We start from the raw sequence: 20,939 nt of genomic DNA on the forward strand, positions 1-20,939 counted from the left end.
GTTCCTCTGTAGGCACACAGTTTGTGGTAATTGGGAGTGGGGCTGGCCCAGCCTCATCCCCAGCGGGCACAGCTGTGAAAAGCAGGTGAGCAGCACTGACAGCAATGAGCCATGGAGTGCCCAGGTGTGCTGACCAACCACCAAAGGGAACAGAGGGCACACAGGGGCAGTGCATGAACATGAGGGCGATAAAAGGCTGGGCTAAAGAGCAAGAAAGAGCAGATATTTACAGCCTCCTGAAGTGATGTTACTCTGTGTGGTGTAGTTTTCTTTCTTCTGTTGGCCCAATATGCATATACTCTCTGGACTCTTGCAGGCCTGTTTTAACTGCTTTTTATTACCCTCATAATTTTATGTAAGATTTCCATGTTCAAATGAAACACTAGGCAAGTTATTTTTGTTCTGTTTCCATAAAACTGCTGTACTCACCTTCTGTAGAGAATCAAAGTGTGAAATTTATCTCCTGTGAAGTTCTGTGCACTATTAGCACTATCAGATATATTTCTGCTTTAACAGCTGTATATTTGCCACCCAGCTATTTTCTCAATGAAAATATTACCTACCTCTCCTATCAATGTCAGCCAACATCCAAGCAATCCAGTATGGAAATCCCAAGCTTCATGTGATCAGTAATTATACAGTGCAAGCCCAGCTGAGCTGAGAAGTGTTTTGTTTATTCTTCAAAATCAAGGATGGAACATGCCCAAAGGACTGTTGTGTTTCATCCAAACCACCAAAGGCTGTGGGACATGAGCGGGGGCAGGTAGTTGAAGTTTTGTCCCATTTCCGGGTTGTGCGCATCAGGGTGGTTCGAGTTTGTAACACTTGATCAGCCGTGTGTTTAATGTCTGCACCCCATCACACCTGTCCTGCGGTCAGATCTGTGAGGACAAGGCCACGTGCTGAACAGCAGTGTCCTTCCTCTGCACTGGCAGATCTGGCTGCACAACTGGCACCTGGCTCGGAGCAGCCGGAGCAGTGTTCTCCTCCAAAAAGCCAGAAGTGAATCCGCTCATGCCTCATCTCTAAATTAGTGTGGACACAAGTCTCTATCTTATTCATTAAAACAATGAAAATTGAATACGTATATTGTGCATAAACTACTCCCTGTTTTTTCCAATAACTGCCCTTCTTTTTAATCAGAAATAAACTAAATCCCAGTGCAGTCTATTGATGAAACCCATTATGAGTGGTTTTCAAAGTGGTTTGGAAGCAGTATCAACATATGACTCGGGGTCTGGCTGTTGTTATGACTGTTACATTACGCTTTTCCCATTTTATTTACATTCTGGCTAAGAAGTGGCATTAGAAACCCATCAGAGCAAACAGCAGGGCTTCAAGCCTGAGGTGAAACGTTTGTTAACTGGACTACAGTAGCCAGCTTCGGCGGGTTTATTGGTGGGATGGCTTAGAAAGCGCAGCCCCTGCAAGTTGTACTGGCTGTGTTCTGGTCAGAACGAGATGAGCAACGTGGAGCAGATGCCGGCTGCCTGCAGGCGCCTGGGTTGCTTCGCGTCTGTGAGATGCCTGTAGGAATGCTTTCAGCATCCACCCGGTGACAAGACGCACCGTACTTTCCGGAGTTTCCAGGGATTAGCAGCACCATAGCTCAGTGGGTACCCGGGAGGAGGGCAGCGCACACAGCACGCTTGCAGCCCCCGCCGGCTGAAGGTCAGCGCTGTGCGGCGGCTGCTGCTCCCGGTGCTCATCCCGGGGCGCTCCAGGAGCCGTGGCCGTCGGGGTCCTGGGCCGGAGCGCGCGAACCCCGAGCGCCGGGATTCCCTCAGGGAATGACGTCCCGGCGCGCGGCCATTGGCTGCGCCGCGGCGAGTTCCCATTTATGGACACATCGCCGGCGCGGGGCAGCCCCGGTGCCGGCCCCTCGCCCCTCTGGCCCTTGTACCGCCCCCGGCCCCGGCCCCGGCCCCGGCCCCGGCCCCGCTCGCCCGCCTCGGCCCCGCCCCGCCGGGAGCTGCGCGCGCGGGAGGGCGGAGCCGCTGCCCCCTCCCCTCTCCTCCGCCCGTCCCTCCGTCCCGGGGCGCCGGCGTGTCTGGGCAGAGCCGCGGGCAGCGCGGCGCCGAGGAGCAGCGATGGTGAGCGGGGGGCTCGGCAGGGGGCCGAGCGGGGCGGGGGCAGCTGTGGCGGGGCCGGGGCCCGGGCCCGCGGGGCGGCTGCGGGAGCGCGGCTGTCGCGTCCCCTCGCGCGGTGCCGGGAAGGGGCCGCGGCAGCGCTCCGCGTCCCGCTCCCGGCCGGGGAGCGGTTGTGTAACAGCGCCGGCCTGTGGGAAGCCGGCCCGTGCCAGGCACTACCGAGGGCCAGCGGCTGCCGGCCCTGCGGACCCGGGTCGGTGCCGTGAGTCTCGCCCCGAACGCGCCCGTCCCATCGCGGGGCGCGGGCAGGGCCGGCGCCGCCTGTGGAGCGCGAGCCGCGCTTGTCGCCCTCTCCCGCCGCTTGGGTTCTGAAGAGGTTTTGGATGTTGGTGTCCTCGGGTAGGAGGAATCCCATGGCAGGGGGACGCCACGGCGTAGTACAACAACAGGTGACGCCTGTGGTTCAGAGGCGCTGCGGAGGGGTCTCGGCGGGCAGAGCCGTAGCCCTGCCCGGCGCTGCCGCCGTGCCGGGGTCGCTCCGGTGCCCTGTCCGGCGGCAGGAGCGCTCCGGTGTGCCGCAGAGGCCGCTTCGGGAGCCGGGGCACCGCCGCTGCTGGGCTGCGCACTGCTGGTTGTCATGAGGGGACGCGATGTCAGGGAAACACCGTCAGTGCTGGACTGAGGGAAAATTAAGGTTCGGCCGGTGAACCTGCTTCGTCTTTAGTAATTGCCTCCTGATGACTGATAATAGCTTTCATCCTGAAGTAATCCAAATAACGATTATGTCTACCTGTTACACAAGAACTAAGAACAAGTCGTGAAGAATCCTGTGTGGTAATAAACTAGGCTAAAATCCACAACTTTTAAACAAGTAGTTTACTTAAGACTGTTCTAAAGCAAAGTACTAAAGATCTGAGTGTTAAGATACTTGAAACACTTTTGCAGTATTTTTGCTAAAGCTTAACTAAGGCTGAGATTTAAACTAGACTGACCAGCCTAGTTCTTGTGTATTCAGAGCTTCACTCCCAATACCTTTTCAAGGATGCCTTTCTTATTGCCTATGCCTCTGCTTTGACTTCTGAGGCAAGTAAAGTTGTACCTGGTTACATCTATGTGGATCAAGATCTTTGCTTTAAATAAAGCATTGCAGAAGTTAGGAAGCTAAAACTTCTCTTGAAGTCAGGGATAATAATACCAACTAGCTCTTATAAACCTGTTTTTGGTAAGGAGCTTTGAATAAGATAGGTGCTTGTGTTCCCCTGGGGGTTGATTGTTTTGCCAGGTGATTCAGATCAACTCGTTAGCCTTAATCTTTGCTCCTCGAGTCCCTGCTGTGTCACAGGCACCTGTGGCACATATGGGCTCGTTGGCAGAGGCTGGGTCATTGCTTAGACTGCTGACATGTTAAATGGGGTTGGAAGTCTTTGTTTGCAGGTGCTTCAGGTGTGTCTGCCTGTTAGCAGTAATACTTTTGATATCAGTCCGTTAGTTCATCTGCTTTGGAGTCTATTCATTCCTTTTTAATGACAGGTTTTAATCAAAGTAGTTTCTGTACACACACATAGCTAACTGGCAGCATACTCTGTGACATTTACTTTATCAAAATAAGATAATTACTTTCTTCCACAAGATACACTTTTTAGGGATGTATTCAGACAGTTATTCCCCAGCTTTTAATTTAATACTGAGGTAGTTTCTCGCTGTGATATCTCAAAATAATATGAATTGCATTTTTAGATTATTGGTAAGAAATTATTACAACAAAACTAGAAAATAATGTTTTTGAAAGTGCTGCTTTTTCAAATAATTTTGCCCAAACCATTGTTTGATAGTCATTAGAAGGTAGTATTTTGTAACTTAGTTGGCAGAAGGATTGCCTGGCAGGACTTAAAATGACTGCTGATGAACATGAATCATGCTGCTAATATCCTGAAACTTTATACTCATTCTCTGTGCTGTGTAAAAAACTCACATTATTCCCCTTATTTTTGTCTTAACAGTTTTGATGTCTGGAGGGTGAAGTAAGCTGAATGTTACAAGTGTTTTGTGTTTTCTAAATGGAGTCTTTTCTGCCTTATCTTTGCTGCAGAGTGACCCTTTCCTGTTCCAACAGGGTCCCCTGTGCAGGGTGCTGAATTGCCACTGACACCAGGTGCTGTTGGTGCTTCTGGGCCCTCTGACTGAGCAAAGCAGATCCCGGTGTCACTGCTCTGTCACTGGTGCCTTCGCCAGTCCCTGCCATGGTGCACTGCCCCACCCAGCTCAGCTGGCACCCTGCAAAGCTCTCTGCAATTAGCAACGTGTCTGCTCCTTTTGGCTGGTTTATTTTTAATCCAGATCGATATCTGTGTCAAGTTAACAGGGTGGTTTCAGGAGGAGATCTGTGAGCCTGGAATGGGTGAGCTGTTCCATGGCTGGGCATGGCAGTACAAGGTGGGAATGAGCAACAGGGGCGCAAAACTGTAGTAAAACTGACAAGACTAAGGAACATCTGGCAGCTTGAAATTTTTCTCTTTTCTCTTGAAATGCATCCATTTTGTTGGCTTTGTGTTTCAGTGTTTTAAATTTAAAAAAAAATATCCTAAAAGCCTCTAACAGCTTAGCTGAAGCTTTTAAGTCTTCAAAAACTGGGTGTTATGTCAGTGCCAAGTAGTCCCACTCCAGTGAAGGACTCTATCCATAATATTCGGGAAGCCTCCTGGTGAAACTAAGCTGGAACTTGCTTGAAAGGGAAGCATATGGTCAGCTGAACCTTATGCTGTTACAGTGTGAGTTAGAACCTTCATATCGTGGGGTAGTTCATGGAGATGCATTGGAGGATCTGGAATTGGATAGAGAATCTGTACCACGTTACAAAAATTATCTTGGACCTTTCATTTAAAGTAGCTCTTTAGTCTTCAGGGAAAGATTGTTCCCCTGAGTACTGTCAGCTGGCTCTTCTAAGGATAAAACTTTGAATGTCAATCAGCAAGTATTTTTTAAGGCATAAACTGCTACTATGTTTAGTAAATAAGCTGACCACAAAAATCAGATAAATACTCCACCCCAACAACAACCCATCAGTGATCAACTTTGCCTGCTTTTGCATAATCTCTGTTCCAGAGAGCTTCTGCTGAGGTTTTTGTACCAATTTGTTGGGCAGAGAAGGGAAAGCTCCCAAGAGAAAGCAGGATCAGCAGTGTCTGGATTAGCTCACAACTTGTTGAGCAAGCTAGGGTTGTCTAATATACTTACGTTAAAAAACCCAGTGTGTTTCTATGTTACCTTTAACCAGTATTTCAATGCTAAGCAATTTTCTGTAACACTGCAGTCAGTATGTGCATTTTATCTGGGTGTACTTGGTGTCTTCTTGGTTCTATCTCTTCAGCAAGGATGATTTTTAAAAAGAAACATTTTTTATAGCAGTTTGACATCAGAAGGGGGCAGATGTTTATAGCCCAGTCCAGCAAGAAGCTGAGGATGTCTTGATTCCACGTAGTGCCTATGAAAGTCTGCAGAAATGACTGACTGGATTAGCCTGAGGGGACTTGCTTGCCTTTAGGATTTGGTCCTGAAATAGTGGGTGTGTGATGGGAACTGGGACCTTATACTCTGTTAAGTGTTTTTTTTTCTGCTGGGAAGTCACAGGCAAGACAGTGATGCTTCTGTATGTGAAGGGTGCTTTTCTGTCTGGTGCTGCAGACAGTACTAAGCTCAAACCTTGCTTTCTGCCAAATGTGGAATACTGGGGAGGGTAACAGCATGTGCTTTGCGTTATGTCTAAAGGTGCATTAATGGAAAATCTTCCAGCTATATGATGTTTCTGGCTTATATATAAAATATACTAAAACACAGTAGTACTTAATGTGTTTTGTTTAGGCTTGCATTGTGTGCATGCTTGTTTTTGTTTCTAGTTTAGACCTCTAGAATGGTTATGGATATACTGTGTATGTTAGGGCATTTTTCAGAAGACACTAATGTATGCAGAATGTTACTCAGATACAACTTTTGCAGCTGAAAACTGAACCTGTGATTGTGTATGTATGTATATCTGAAGTAATTTTCTCATCATCTCTTTTGCCTTCCAGATACGGTTTTTTTCTGTTCTACATACATAACTAATTGTGAAGGAAAGGGGGTGGCAATGCGATTAGTAGTTTAAACAAATTATTTGCAGCCACTTTTTCTTGACTTAAAGGAATAACATTCACCAGTCTCACTGCCTTGTTCTTAAGGCATTGCTGCACATGTGGCATGGGTGAAGTTAAAACGAGTTTTGTCATGGTTAGCACATGGAATGTTAAACTTTTATGAGTTTTCAGTAAAATCTTAGTAATGTTCCCATCTTGACATGGAAAGTATGCTACATTGCTTGAAACAGTAAAAAGCTGTACATCTCTTTACAGAACTGTTATTATCGCCTTTTGTAATAATTTAAATTAATTTGACTTCATATATACCAGTATATTCTCCTCTGAGTTGTAGGAGTTAGTCTAAAAGTGTCATTGATCTAAATGGACATGCCTTGCTCTATCCAGGGTATATTATAAAGAATAAAGGTTTTGGTATTCCTAATTTCAACATAAGGAATATGAAATTCCCACGTGTTTGGATTTGTATTCTAATATAGTATGCATGTAAACATTAATGATACTAATGGATAGAACATGTAAATAAACATCTTCAGAGTCCCAGAAGAATCCTTTGTATTAATAAAGCCTAACTTAGTTGCTGCATGTTGTGATGAGGAAGGGAGCAAAAAGATAGGTGGTTATTCCTCTTGGGCTCCCAGCTCTGACTTTGCCAGGCTAACCCTGGGAGTGACTTTCCTGTAGTTACCTGAAGAGTTCTGACACAGATCATTGTAGTTCTGCTGATGGAGACCAGCCTGGGACGGGCCTGCAAGTTGTCAGGCTTTTGCTTGCCCTTTGGTTCTGGTTATTGCCACAATAAATGGCCTATAAATGACAAATTCATCTGCTTTCCTTTTCAGTTTCGTAAAGCACTCTTGTAATGCAATCCTTCAGTCTGCTTTTTTTAGGAAGCTGCATTCCAGATCTAGGTGGTGTGTGGCTACTGAAAGGCATTAAGAACTGTGTTAGAAAGGGATTTTGCACCTAATTAAGAAGGGTTTTGTTCTGGGAGTTAACCGTGCTAGACTAGAAGCAGTAAAATTGAAGCAGTTTTTGGAACTGGGAGGAGTGTGTTTGTATACGTGTGTGCTACAAAACTAAGGATTTGGAAGATATTTCAGTCCCTCTGCAAGCACAGAAATCCAGGCATAGGTTTTGGTAAGAAAGGGTTGGCTTGCATTACTGGAAGCTCTTTGAATTAAGCCACTTTGTACTGTCTAAATTCTCACCATGAATTATGAGCAGGAAAGTTTACCTCAGCACAAAAGGCTAAACCTTTCAGGGAAAATCATATAAAGGTTCTCTCACACATTTTCTCATCTGTTGGAGACCATTCACTTCTTCACTACCTATGGTCTGCCAAGGAGCTTTTCTGGTTGATGCTGGTCACTAGCAATTGACCAGCATTGTTTTCAGCTCTGATGGAAGTGGATTTTTGTACTGCCTTTGTATGGGAAAGTATTCCAGGTGTATGGGGTGCCTGCTGACTTTTGGAACTGCTGTAATCAGAGGACTCTGGATAGCTGTAGCGTGTTTGGCTTTTATAATTTCTACTATGGCTATAAAAGTATTTGTAAATACCAGAGAAATATGGCAGGAAGTAAACAAGAATTTGCTCTCTTCAGATGAGAACTAAGAGCTGTCTCTGAGGACTTGCTCTGACGTTCACCTCAGCTTCCCGTGGCACTCCTGGGCAGCTTGGGTGTGAGGAACTATAATTTAGTCAGACCTTCCTGGGCTCGATTCAGTCTTTCCCATCTCCTACTCCCTTCCCCACATTCCTGAGATGCCAGTTACTGTCCTCCCAGGAAGTACGGTTGTCACTCCTCCTGACTCATCCTCATCTTCTAGCTTTCCTATCCTCCACCTACTGCTTTCCTCCTTAACTTCTTCAAAACTGTGACTACCCCCTGGGGATGCCAGGTGTGCAGTCAAGTCCTGGCAGTGCATGGGATCTATTCTCTCTGCTTGACTGAGTCATTGCTGTGATCAGAAAAGGTGTCTTGGTCTACAGCTTTTCCACACACTGAACCTCACGGGTGTTTTCTGCCCCTTCTGTTAAATATGCTTCGTATAAATGCGTAAATAGCTTTGGGGTTTGATGGTGTCCTCTACACAAGCAAGTACATCTAAACCCAAGATTCCATAATGTAAACAGTCTAAGAAGATGGGTGGTCAAGGTTTTTTTCCAAAGACACAGCAGCATTTAATTGGTAGTAAAACCACTCATGGATTGGGTTCATAAATTATAAAGTGTAATTTTTACAAAATTCTGAATTGAATTTTTTTTTAGTTGAAACTGAAAATACTCCTTAAAACAAACGTGAGAGCTGACAAGGAAAGCAGTGTTGGCAATTGGAGCATGAGTCAGAGTTATCAGAAGTGATGCCTATTGGGAAGCCTACTTACAAGGTGCTTTTAAAGTACAAAGGCTTATCTATTAACATAACTTACTAAATGTGAACTTGAAAGTTAAAGCCAGATATTAGCAGATCTTTGAGTATACTTCGTGATCAACAGTGTCCTGGAAGTGTTGAAAGGATTATAAAATAGGTCTGGTGCTCTGCTCTGCTGTCATGTGTGTGATTTTTCAGCTGCCAGAAGTATCTGGTGAAAGCCACTTCTGGCTTTCAGGGGATCAATGCAATGGCTTTGGGATGGAGTGATGATAGATGTTTTTCCTTAGACTCCTTCAAAAAAGGGGACATAAATAGTTTATGCAAAAACATGTGCTTCTTGAAGCTATTTTCATGCTTTTTTCAGCAATCTGAAGTCTAAATGAGAGGTTTTTGTTGGCATCCTTCAAAGAGGATTAGCAGTCAGTAGTGACTTGGTGCACTTGTCCCTGTACAGGAAGTGTGGGGCTTTTTTTCTGTGCCAGCTCAGAACCACTCACTGAATCACTGTCATCAGCTGAGCCTGAGTCTGTAACCACTTCTTGGTCAGCCTTGTCTAATTTAAGTGTTGAAGTCATACTCAAGTCTGAACAATGCAGCCCGATAGCCTCTAAAACCAGCAAAATGTTTTCAACAGCTTTAAAGTTTTTCCTGCTTGTGTCCTGTAAAATGCACTGCCTGGTGTTTGATCTTGCACCCTAGGACAGTCTTCTGTTTTCAGTCTGACGTTACACAACATTTGTGAGGCTTTAATTCTAGGCAGTTTACCAATGCACACTGTTATCTTTTGCAGTGATTGATATCTTTTCCTGTGCTTTGAGTTGCATATTGCTAACAGCAGAAATACAGAAAGATGGAAATTGGAACCTCTTGTTAGTAATATATTTGCAGTGCCAAGCGGTAGTCAAGAACTTGTCTCATCTTGTTTTGTTTTGGTTTTTTTTTCCTGCCTTGAAGGATACAAGTCTGCACAAATGCTTAAGTGCTTCCAAATTTGCTTTTGCAATAACTTCCATCCCTGTGTTATTCACAGCTTTGTGAAGAAGTGTGCAGATGCAAAGTGTGTTTAATGCTGCCAGCGCATTTGGAGTCCCTGGCGCTGTGAGCCCTGGACTCTTTGGTAGCTCATTTGGTGTGGAAGTGCTGCTGCTCTGAGGGGTAGCAGGAACATTCTGAGGGCAAAAGTTTACCTAGGTATTGTAAACATCTTTGAGCTGTTGTGCTGCTTCTGGCACACACTGGCACGTTCACCTTCTGATCGCTTGGGTTTTGGACTTCTTGCAGGTGTTTTGGTGTATGAACCAGAAAATACTTATTTTGCTAATGCGAGGCATATTGAAGGAGGACTTTTGTTAAACCTAATCTTAAAAGCTATTTCATGGGACTCAAAAGCAAGTGCATACTTTTAAGTATTTGTTTATTCTTTCAGTATTTGAGGAGCATTTGATTTGTCAGTTAATTAATTCTGAAAGAATTTGTTTTCCTGTACTGATACTCACCTATATTCAGTACATTCCTAAAGAAAGAGAAATGTGCAAAAGTATTTATAACAGTAATTGAAAACAGTCATACTACAGATAAATTAAATGGGGAATTAAAAATGTGGTTAGATTCATTCCAGAAAGGATATAAAGCTACAAACCCACCCATTTTTGCTTTCAGAGCATAGAGGTATAAGCTGTCTACATAGTCTGAAGTAGTAGATAAATCTATGGTGTCTTCTGGTAAGGCAAAAGAAACATGGATTTTGCGTAATTATTTCTGCTGTGGAGCTAAATATATATTGTTTTTGAAGGAATGAGTGATAGGATGCAGTCATCTAGGAAAAAAATAATTAGTCATGGGAATCCATAGTTATATTAGACCCTTTTATCATACTTCTGTATTTTTTGTTGACTCTTGATAGTGTAATTTTTATGAGAGCAGGTTAAATTAATACACTACTCCTATCAGGAAACTTCTGATACCTTTCCTGCCATAATTTGAATTCAAAATTTGGCTACAATGAAAGCTGATATATTACTAAGCATGATTTTGTTACATGTAGCTTCTGTACCATGAAATATTCTACTTCACATGTAAACTTGATTAGTTCCTGAATTCTGAATTGGCTGAATCTAAGAAAACAATTATTTGACTTAGCCAATTAAAATATAGTACATCCACTAAGAACAGAATTACTTCAGCTGGATTTATTTTCTCCACTTAAAAATTATGCCTTACTTGCAGTCATGTTTCCATGACTTGATGCTGTGTTGTTGGTAGTCTCCAAATCCTTTTTCAGTGCTTCCCCTCAAGTGTACACTGGGAACTGCTATATTGGTTAGTAATTGCTAGATTCAGCAAACCAGAGTTTCCTACAAAAACATTCTGGTCTTTGCAGTGGAAAAGCAAAAATAGCTTCTCAGAGTAGGGCAATTTGGATATGTTCAGTTTTTGAGGGGATCCTGGCTGTTTTCTGTGTATCCTGCAGGACCTGAGTAGACTGAAGTAAGGGGCCTTTTTGGAATTGATTTGTCCTGGTGGAGCAGAAAGCATCAGCCTCCTGCTATGGAGGAGCAGTGTAAATCTGCTGAAAAATCTATTGCAGAAGAGCTAAAAATGTGTAATTCTGTGCTGAGCTGTACCCAGACTGTTGGCCATTATTTGCTCTGCTGTGGCTGTTGGCTTTGCAAGCATCCCTTCCTGCTTTTTCCTGGGGTAGCTGGGAGTTCATAATCCCAGCTGTCAGTAGCCACCTTTGCTAGTGCACTGGTGGCACTGGCACACAGTGCTGCTGTGAGGAGGGACATACCTCTCCCAGCTGAGGTGGGACTCAGCAGCCCTTGGGCGTTTAGTGGCCAGTACTTGCCAGTGGCTGAGGGCCAAGTCCTAGCAGGAACAGTGGTCAGAGCCCTGTCAGGACCCAGGGACTGTGTTGGTGTTCCTCATTATAGGAACAGACTGCCCACAAATAGAGGTTGGAGTAACTTCTACAGACTGTGCTATTTGGTATGGTTTTTAAAGAAGGATTAGACCAGGGAAAAAAGTGAACTGGGATGTTTTGTAACAAATCCTGTTATGAGATCCTGTTATGGCTCTGTGTATGTCTGTAGAGGTCTGAGCTGAGGTCTGGCCTTTAATGAGCAAAATCTTGAGTTCCATGTGAAGCAGAGTTGGGAGTGGGCAGAATGACTTCATTGTAGGAGAGGCCACTGCTTTTGCTGTTTTGCTGTGCTTTAGTTGTTTTTTGTCTCAGCATTGAGTTGCAACCACAGAGTTCAAAGCATGAACTGTTTTCAGGTGAGAAGGAAGGCAGGGATAGGCCTTCAGCAGAGCAAGTCAGGTCAGAAGTGTACCTACAAGTGAAAGAGGACTTGGCAGTACCTGAGTATCCAGTGTCTGAAAATTGAGATAATGTTGAGTACCTGTTTCTAATGACTTGAGCCTGGTTTCTTAAGCAGCTTAGATATTTGTCTATGATTGTCACTCTTGTCTCTCAGCATTCTGTAATATATATCTGCATAGCAGTAAATGACTAGATTCAGTGTATTGGAGAAAATAAGAATTTGCCCAATTTGATACTTGCTTTAAATAACAAATCAACATATACTCTGGCAAAACTTAGATTTGATAAAACTGAAATGGCTTCTGTTGTGATTTTAAAAAGTATATACAATAAAGTAGATTAATGTGATCTAGCTTGAAGCTGTCTTCAAGCACACAGAATACATGTTCTCTGTTGCCTCCAGTGACTTTGACCTCAGTCTCAGGAATATGTAATGAAGTGTGAGGCTATAAAGAGGTTGAACCTCAGTAGCACAGAAAGAATGGATTCATTACTTTGCATAGATAGGACTGTTGGTGACTTGCAGTCTGATGTTGAAAGGAGTACTTGGTTTGCCAGTAGCAGTGTCAGTAACCCAGCTGACTGCTACAGGAGCCTTAACTGCTGTTCCCATGAGTACTGTTTGTTAAAGCTTTTCTAGTGGTAATAGGAATTCTGGTTCCAGGGTTCTTAATGCCTGAAATACCAGCACACCCAGTCCACAGAGACCTGATCTCAATATGCAGAGTAAGTTCATGACCAGCAGTGGTTTCTTCCTGTCGTTTGTTTTTATTCTTGGTACATTCTAGGAGCACTTGAGAGGAAGCAGGGCAGTGGCTACTGATTCCCATATTTGGTATTGTTCTAGACAGAATGGACATCCCTCACTAAAGGAGAGAGGTGATACAGTGTTCCTGGACAACCTAACCTGCCTCCAGCCATGCTTTATCCTGGCAGAGTCACAGGAGCCCGTGTCCTTTGTGGCTGTGCACAGTGCAGTTTCTGCCCGGAGTTACAGTGATGGTTGGTGGCACTGGTGGGGTCCCTTAAGATAGGTGGGCCTGACTCTTTGCAGTACTAAAAGCTTGTGTTTATATGGTTACAAATCCTTGTTCTCCTGTGGAGCTTCCATTGGTCTACACATTGGTAGTGGTGTATTTTGTGTTGTAAAGAGTTGGAATTAGTGAGCGTTACTCAGTGCTTTAGTGAAATGCACACTTAAGTATTTAACTGTGGAAAAGGAAACAAACAACATTTAGAACATCAACTTACTTGCATCTCCTAACTTTCTCATTGGTATTTTTCCTGAGACTTTTACTGGAAAGGTTTTTCTGGAAAGGGCTCGTGTCTTCTGTACAGATTTAGGGGTGAGGAGAGAACCCCAGGCCCTAAATCTGCTTTGTTAAATAGTCACTATTAAAGCTATATTGGGAAAGAAGCAACTAGGATGTATTTCAGAAAAGCATTTTAATCACTGACAGTGTAGACACTGCTTGGTGCTGGAATAGCTGGCTACCTTATCTGCTTCCATGCAATTCACCAGTAAAAAGACAAACTTAAGGACTACAGAAATTAATCTTTATTTTATTAGTCCTGAGATTGACCTTTTCTTGTTCTTAATTACAGCAATTTGTACTTGAATTGAGACTAAATATGTTCAGCTGCATGTGTCAGAATGGCTAAAATTAATCCTTTATGGACACAGTCTTGACAGAACTAAAAACCTCCAGTTCTGAATAAGAAAGGAATGTTTGAAAACGATCCAGAAGACTAGAATGTAATACAGAGTTTTAAATCTCCGGTTCAGTGCCACAGGACAAGTTTATAGACTTGAACAACTGTTTTTTTTCCCAGAGCTGAGCATTTCTTTCGGGGAGAGGAATTTAAGAGCTGTTTATTCTGAAAAGAGGCTTAACGGTGTGAAAGCTGACAAGTGCTGAAGCAAGTCTGTTTGGGCTGTACTGACAGTACAGGCTGTACCCTTAGAGTATGGGCAGGTACTTCATAAACCACCGAGGATGCTCTTATGGATGTTCTCAAGGTGGTAGTTTGTAATGGAGGAGTGTGTTACCACAGTTAATGAATTAGTCATGAAGAGCTATTTAGTGTGACACACCTCGAGAGTGTTCACCTACTGAAATCAGGTTTGCTTTTGTTCAGGTCATTTCTTAATGCTACAACAGGCTGAGGTGTTTTTGCAGCTGAGGCCATTAGGTGACTTTTTCACTGGACTTGTCCCATCTGTAGGTCTATTCTGAGACCAGAATACATTTAAAATGCAGCAGTCAACAAGCTTTACTCTGCGGGGGGGGGCTTATCTGAGTGTGGCTGCAGTCCAGTCTGGGACTGGGAGGGACAAAGCAAGCAAAACTGGTCCTGTCAGTTTGACTGTGACCCACCTACTGTGCTTTGTACTGGGTCTCTGATACTCAAAAATGGTTAAATAGCTTTTAACTTGGGGGGAGGGGGTGGGGGGGACGACTTCAATCAAAACCTAAGAACACCAGTATAAACTTCTACTGTTCTAGAAGCATTTAAGATGCTGGGGAGTTCTTCCTAGTCTGCACTTCAAAATATGTATGTGGAGAGTCGGTAATTGTGATGTTAACTGCCTGTGGTGAGGTGGCTATGGTCGCTCATTTTGCATCTGAAGCAGACAGTACATAGGAAGAATACACATTTTTATTTCAAGGTTGTTTTGCCTGGTAACTACACTGACATCTTAAATTTAGAAGACAAGGTTGTTATGGTGTTTGTTTTGGATTTTTTTTCCCTCAAGCCTTTGAAAATATTTTATCATCCTTCTTTTTACAGGTGTGGAGTAGTTGGTTAACTATAAAATACCAATCGTGTTGCTGTTTCCTCATTGGTAGTGCAGGTGTACAAACAGGAAAAGAAAAAAACAAAGGGGAAATTAATATCATCTGATTGCTAAAACAAAGAAGCTCAAATTTAGTAGCTAAAATTATGTTCAGGCTGGTAACAGGATACAGTGAACAATGAAACTACATTCTGTAGCTAATTGTGTCCTTTTAGGGCTTGTTTTGGAATTGTACTTGACCAATTGAAACTCTTCAGGGGAGTAGAAGTCAACCTCATTTAAATGAACCAACCTACTTATTTTGCATCACATCTCAATGAGACGCCTAGGCTCTCATTTTTCTTTTCTTTGTATTTTTGAAGACTTTGGAATATATTCAAGAAATAAAACTAATAAATAAAACTACTTTTTGATTTTTTAAGGTGGTATTTTAAGTCAGGGCAGGTCAGGACACTAAGTATTAGAACTGGTGGGTAGGGGGAGTACTTTTCTGTTGTTCTATCCGTTTACTACTACAGCTGTAGTAAAACATGCAGTTTTGCATCCTTATTCCTGTTCTGCCTTCCAGTCTCTAGTGTGACAATGTGGGAGAACTTCCCCAAGTACCAAAGCTGTACAGAGCCTTTGTGATCACTCTGTGGGTGTTGTTTTGTTCTGGTGTCACTTTTAATAAGGATGGAGTGGGGAATATATCTGAGGCATGTCCCTAACAGCTGCCATGTGTTGTGGAGCTCTTCTGGAGCCTGGGTTATCTATAGGGTGAGAGAGTGCTGGAATCCTCTGCTGGTTTTGGCAGATGATACAGGCAGACTACTTTGTGCCCCCTGTGAGGGAAATGTGACTTGGTCCACAGTAGACTGAATGACAGAACTTTTTCGAACAGGACAGAGAATAAGGGAAATAAATCTTAGAGGGAATGGTGGAGTGGTCTGGGCTGGCAAGATGGTGGGAGTCTGGTCCAGGCAAGCTGCTTCCAATTTTCCATGTGAAGTTCTACTCCTTCAGCTCTACCTTAGTAGTGCTCTTTCCATCTGTTTATAAGCCTTTAATATTGCTGATGGAATTGGCTCAGTCTGACACCTTCTCTGATTCTAAGCTCGTATAGGAAATGTCCTCTTACCCACAGATCAGCAGTGTGGCTTTGAAATACTTGCCTGAATCTGGTCTTAGCTCTCACCTTCTACAGTTGCGTTTCTCATGCCTTCCCTTCTCTAACTCTCAGCAAGCCTTTGCAGAGGTCTTTTGTCTTCAGCTGCAAATGCCAGACGACATGCTCCATTTCATTACAAGATTTCAGGGTGATTTTGGGGGTTTATCCCTTAAATGTTATCTGTAGTGATGTAATGTGATGGCTAAGTTACGCTTTTACCAGAAGTTCTAAACAAGTTTAGGCTTGCTCAGGCAATGGTGTGTGTAAACATTGGATCATTTTTCGGGGCCTTTTTAAAGTGCAGATTTTCCTGGCAGTACATACTACAGGGAAACTTGCAATGAAATATGTTGTATAAAGGCAAAGAAGTTCTGTTTTGCAGTACTTTGCAGTAAGGTCATGGAGATGAAAATGCATGTACAGATGTACATTTGTAATTCATGAACATGGTTATGTGAATGTCATAGTATTACTTAAATGATATAAAACATGTGACTTTAGCAGTAGATTGCAAACAATTTTTTATCTTTGTAGTAGTCCTTACAGATACTGCTGTCGAGTGTTGGACAGTTTTTCAAAGTGCAATAAAAGATATCAATAACTGGTACATTAGCACTAAATAGGCAGAACATCCCTGAGAATAGATCTCTAGTAGGAATCTGTGGAATAGCTGGTGTTAGGTATTGCCTGTAGCCCAGAGACCACAAGTGTGTGTTAGAAGATACAGGAAAGCCTTTCTGTCGTGCAGGCTGTCACCGAATGATTTAAAATGTAGAGCATTTTTGAACCTGCTGTCAACACTATCTAGAAGCAATACAGCTGCCTTACAACTGGACTCAACTTTTACTTGCCAAATGTGGCACCTTTTTTCACCACAAATAACCAAAACCTCTGACACTTTATTTGCAAGGTTTTGTCGCTTTTGATAGCCCTTCTGCTAAACTGGCAATTACTGACTTATCCATAACTAAATTACTACGGTTGTTCTCTAGAAATCTGGGCTTTACCTCATGCTCTTCCATGCAAGTGGTATGTAAATCAACCCTTGCTAAACATTGAGATTTGACAGGAGCAAATTGCAAAGCAAGATAGCTGCAGGCTGCCTCCTGTTCTTCTTACTGTGTTTTAGCAGGAAAAAAATTATTCTGGCAGTCAGACATTGCACAAGGAGTATGCAGAAGCACATCTGCTTATCTAATAGCCTGATTCTTTAATCTACAGATTTCAAGAGATGCTTTCGTTAACTGGATGAGACATGCTTAGCTGCATAACATAGCTGTTCAAATTAATGTTTTGTAGGGGAAAGGAAAAGGCACAGGCAGATGGCTGGGATGGTTGAACACGCCTGATGTGTGATGTATTTTTTCACTATATGATACATAGAGCTGTGTGTGTTTTGTAGAAAACAAGCTTTTCTCACTGATGTGCTCAGGTTTGTTTGAAGTGTGATGATTACCCTGGATGTATGTACAGACTGGAGAGTGAGAGGCTGGGGATGAGTGCCGTGGAAAAAGGGACCTAGGGTCCTGGTTGATAGCAAGTTGAATATGAGGGCAGCCACGAGGGCCAGCTGTGTCCTGGGGACATCAGGCCCAGCATCACCAGCCAGCAAGGGGGGAATTGTCCTGCTCTGCTTTGCCTTGGGGCAGCCTCGCCTCCAGTGCTGGGGGCGGTTCTGGGCACTGCAGTATTGAGCTGTTTGAGTGTCCAAAGCAGGGCATGAAGATGGTGAGGGGAAGCCGTGTGAGGAGCAGCTGAGGGCACTGGGTGTGTTCAAGCTGGAGGAGACCAAGGGGAGACCTCACTGCAGGTACAGCCCCTTCGGGAGGGGAAGAGGAGGGGCAGGAACTGATCTCTTTGCTCTTGTGACCAGTGACAGGGCCTGAGGGAGTGGCTTGAAGTTGGGTCTGGGGTGGTCTAGTTTGGACATTAGGGAAAGGTTCTTCACCCAGAGGGTGGTTGGGCACTGGAACAGGTTCCCCAGGGCAGTTGTCACAGCACCAGCCTGACAGAGTTCCAGGAGAGTTTGTCAACACTCTCAAGCACATGGTGGGATTCCTGAGAATGTGCTATACATGGAGCTGGACTTTCGTGGATCCCTTCTGACTCAGGATATTCTGTGATTCTGTGACTTTAGCAGAGGTTTTGAGAATGGGAATGAGACACCCAAACCTGTGTTGCTAAATGACCAACTTCAGAGCTTCAAATCCCACCTGGTTTACCAAAAGGGCTAAAGTATTTCGTGTCATGTGCCTTTACTCCCTTTTCCAGCATGTGCCTCGGGTCCTATAGGGCAGGGTGCCCTCAGGTGACCTCAGTGGGCCCCGCTTACCAGCAGTGCTGCTACCCTGGCAGGATGATGTGAGATGATGAGGAGATGATGTGGCTGTGAGCTGTGAGCTTTTGCCTAACTTTGCTCCTGGTTTGCAGCTGCCTCTGAATGCTTCACTAATGTGCAAAAAGGTGAGAAATGCAATCCAAAACCAAACAGACTTTCAGTAAGTGAAACTGAAATGAAATCAGTAGACATTTGAAGTATTAGAATAGGGTACTGCATACAAAAACTTAATAGGAAACTGTGAAGTGGGGTTATTCATCTACATATTAAAAAGCCAGACTAGATGAGGCATTCCAGTGCACGAAGGCTTGGGGTTGCGTTTCTGCGTTTAAATGCAACAGGACCTACAGTAGGGACTATTTTGTGTTTTTTGTAAACAATTTACAAATTTTAATAAAGAGCAGTTCCTGCTACTGTGTTCTTTTTTTATTTTGAGAAATGTAAAGAGAAAACCCTGATGTTTTCCTTAACATAGGTGATTCTTATAGCTTTCATTAATTGGGTTATCAACAGGAGTGAGTTTGAAATACTAAAATGGCAGCATAGCAAAGTCTCACAGATTGGTTTAGCTGCTGGCAGCCTTCATACCTTGCTTGTTTAAAAAAAAACAACTGGGTAAGGAGTTCCTCTGGTGTTGTTGGATTTGGACTTAGTTTTGTTGATACTCTTTTGTCTGTCTGTGTAAAATTATCTTGGAAGATATTTGAAGATCTAGCTCTATAAGAAGTGGAACAAATTTGCCTTCATTTCAGTGGGACAGATTAGATGGAATCTGTAACATAGGGTTTCAGTTAGTCATCTGAAATGTGCAGACAAGGAGAAAAACATAAGATGTGTGGATTGTGTCCTTTTTTTAAAATTTATTTTTTAAAAAGGACACTATCCTTAAAAACAGGCTGCCTCAAAATTGTCTTTCCATGCAGTCCTGCAAATGATAGTTGGCCTAAATACTTTTTGCAGAAGCAAATGGTTTTCTTCTCAACAAAACCTAACTAGGTGTAACTAAAACTGCAAGTTATTACAGATACCTGGATATTTCATGATTCTTTTTTCTTTTTTAATTGTGTGTTTATAATTAGAAGAATTTTGGTTTTGAAAGCCTCAATGAGTTTCAGTATTTTAGATGTTGAATAATTCATTATGAACTTTGTTTACACACTGTTTATGTCCCAAAGAACTTCAAGCAACTTATTAAAAAAAAAGACTTTACCACATTCTTTTATTCATAATTATCCTCTGGTTAATTACATTTGGCAAAATATAAGCTATGTTTATGTAGAGACTGGTACTCTGCTGAGCCTCAGTGAGGGATGCCTGAATCCAAGTCAGGATTGGGAGCTGCCTGTTCTGGATCCTGCTAGGGACCCCCTGAGCCCTGCATACCCCCACTGCTGCAGAAGCCGAAGGCGAGCTGAGACAGGAATGAGCAGTGCTCACAGGTTCAGAGCACAAACCCAGGCAGCTGGATAGTAGCAGAATAAGAGATTGATCTTGGGCAACTTGAAAATGGAACAAAACTCTTGGTCCCTTCCAGCGACTACAATAAAAGCCCTGGAAATGTGTCTGCAGATTCAGGATTATCCAAATGCTAATACAGCATGTTCAGCCCTTAGTCAGCATTGGGGAAGCCTGTAGAAAGTGTCAATTTTTTTTAAGAAGTCGGTTTTGGCATTTCTCCTGGAGTGCTCCCAACATTTCTTGTTTTCCTTCTGATTCTCATTCTAACTTAGGGGTGCCTTAGTGTTTCTAGGTCAGGTGTGAGGAAGGCAAAGGAACAAGTGTGGAAGGAAACTGTATTGGAATGATTTGTCAAAGCTCATGAGAATTCTGCACAGAGTAGTTAGAAACAAGGTGAAGCTGGAACAAGGTGAAGCAGTGATAGCTGTTCATGGAGTCTGTGTGTCCCCCTGTGTGCCTTGCTCCCAGCTGTGGTGCTCAGTCAGGGCTGTGTGGCAGCCCTGCAGCCTTACCTGGCACAGCTACTGCCATTGCATTTGGGTTGCTCTTTTAGTACACCACTTAAAATTGTAATTCTGTTATTCAAGATGCAGTCAAAGGCAGCATTTATAGCGTGGTTGAAAGACTTTAAGCTGCTCCTGTGGCCCTGACGGGGTCATAAGGAGTAGGTTGTATATCAAGCTGTCATGTAAGCTTAGAAAAAAGCTACTCAAGTGCAAGTTACTTTGTAAGCCAGAACTTTATTTTTAAAAAAACACAAATCTTGCACGTAACATGGAATGTAGAAAAAGGTAAAAGTGCTTTATGGGCCTCACCAGTGTAATGAATTGCAGCAGCCAAAAGTTAAAGGATTTTGATAATCTGAGCATCTGTTCATGTCCAGGTTGTTTGGGATGGAGGGAACGAGACACTATTCACTGAACAGTTGTCTTGTCTGAATTGGAATATTATGCTTAGGTGAAAAAGTGATTCCATTTGTTTTAGTTCATATTTTAATTCAATATTATTTCAGTTCATGTGGGTTTGAGTCAGAGGTCTTAAATTGGATGAGTCCAGAAGTTGAAAACAAGGTACATCACAAGCATTTAAGTTTAATGTGGGTTTGTGTAAAAGTGCTGCAAGCCAAAGTCTTCAGCCACAGTTCAGCATTTGAGACTTAAATAGTTTTTCTTCATTACCCCAGTTTTGAAACCTTGTGATTTAGCTTGACTTTCACCTGTTCTGGGTTTTCATTATGAAGCTTAGCATTTTGCTAAACACATAGAAA

General features: G+C 43.2%; 1 protein-coding gene across 3 annotated transcripts in view; it reads left to right on the top strand.

Moving 5' to 3' along the window:
* MYO1E (myosin IE) overlaps positions 1-20,939 on the top strand; it is a 107,437-nt gene that overhangs the window by 28,132 nt on the left and 58,366 nt on the right. For 2 of the 3 annotated variants that reach the window (XR_005258141.1, XM_038147149.1), the window contains exon 1: positions 1,942-2,093. The exons of the other annotated variant lie outside the window; for it this stretch is intronic. Coding sequence is in view for 1 of the 2 variants with exons in the window: in XM_038147149.1 (XP_038003077.1) it covers positions 2,091-2,093 (3 nt within the window). In the remaining variant the exon portion in view is untranslated. Of the gene's footprint in view, positions 1-1,941; positions 2,094-20,939 lie in introns of those variants that run through there. 3 annotated transcript variants of the gene reach the window in all.

This window comes from Motacilla alba, chromosome 10 (genome assembly GCF_015832195.1).
Source record: "Motacilla alba alba isolate MOTALB_02 chromosome 10, Motacilla_alba_V1.0_pri, whole genome shotgun sequence".
Lineage (NCBI taxonomy): Eukaryota > Metazoa > Chordata > Aves > Passeriformes > Motacillidae > Motacilla > Motacilla alba.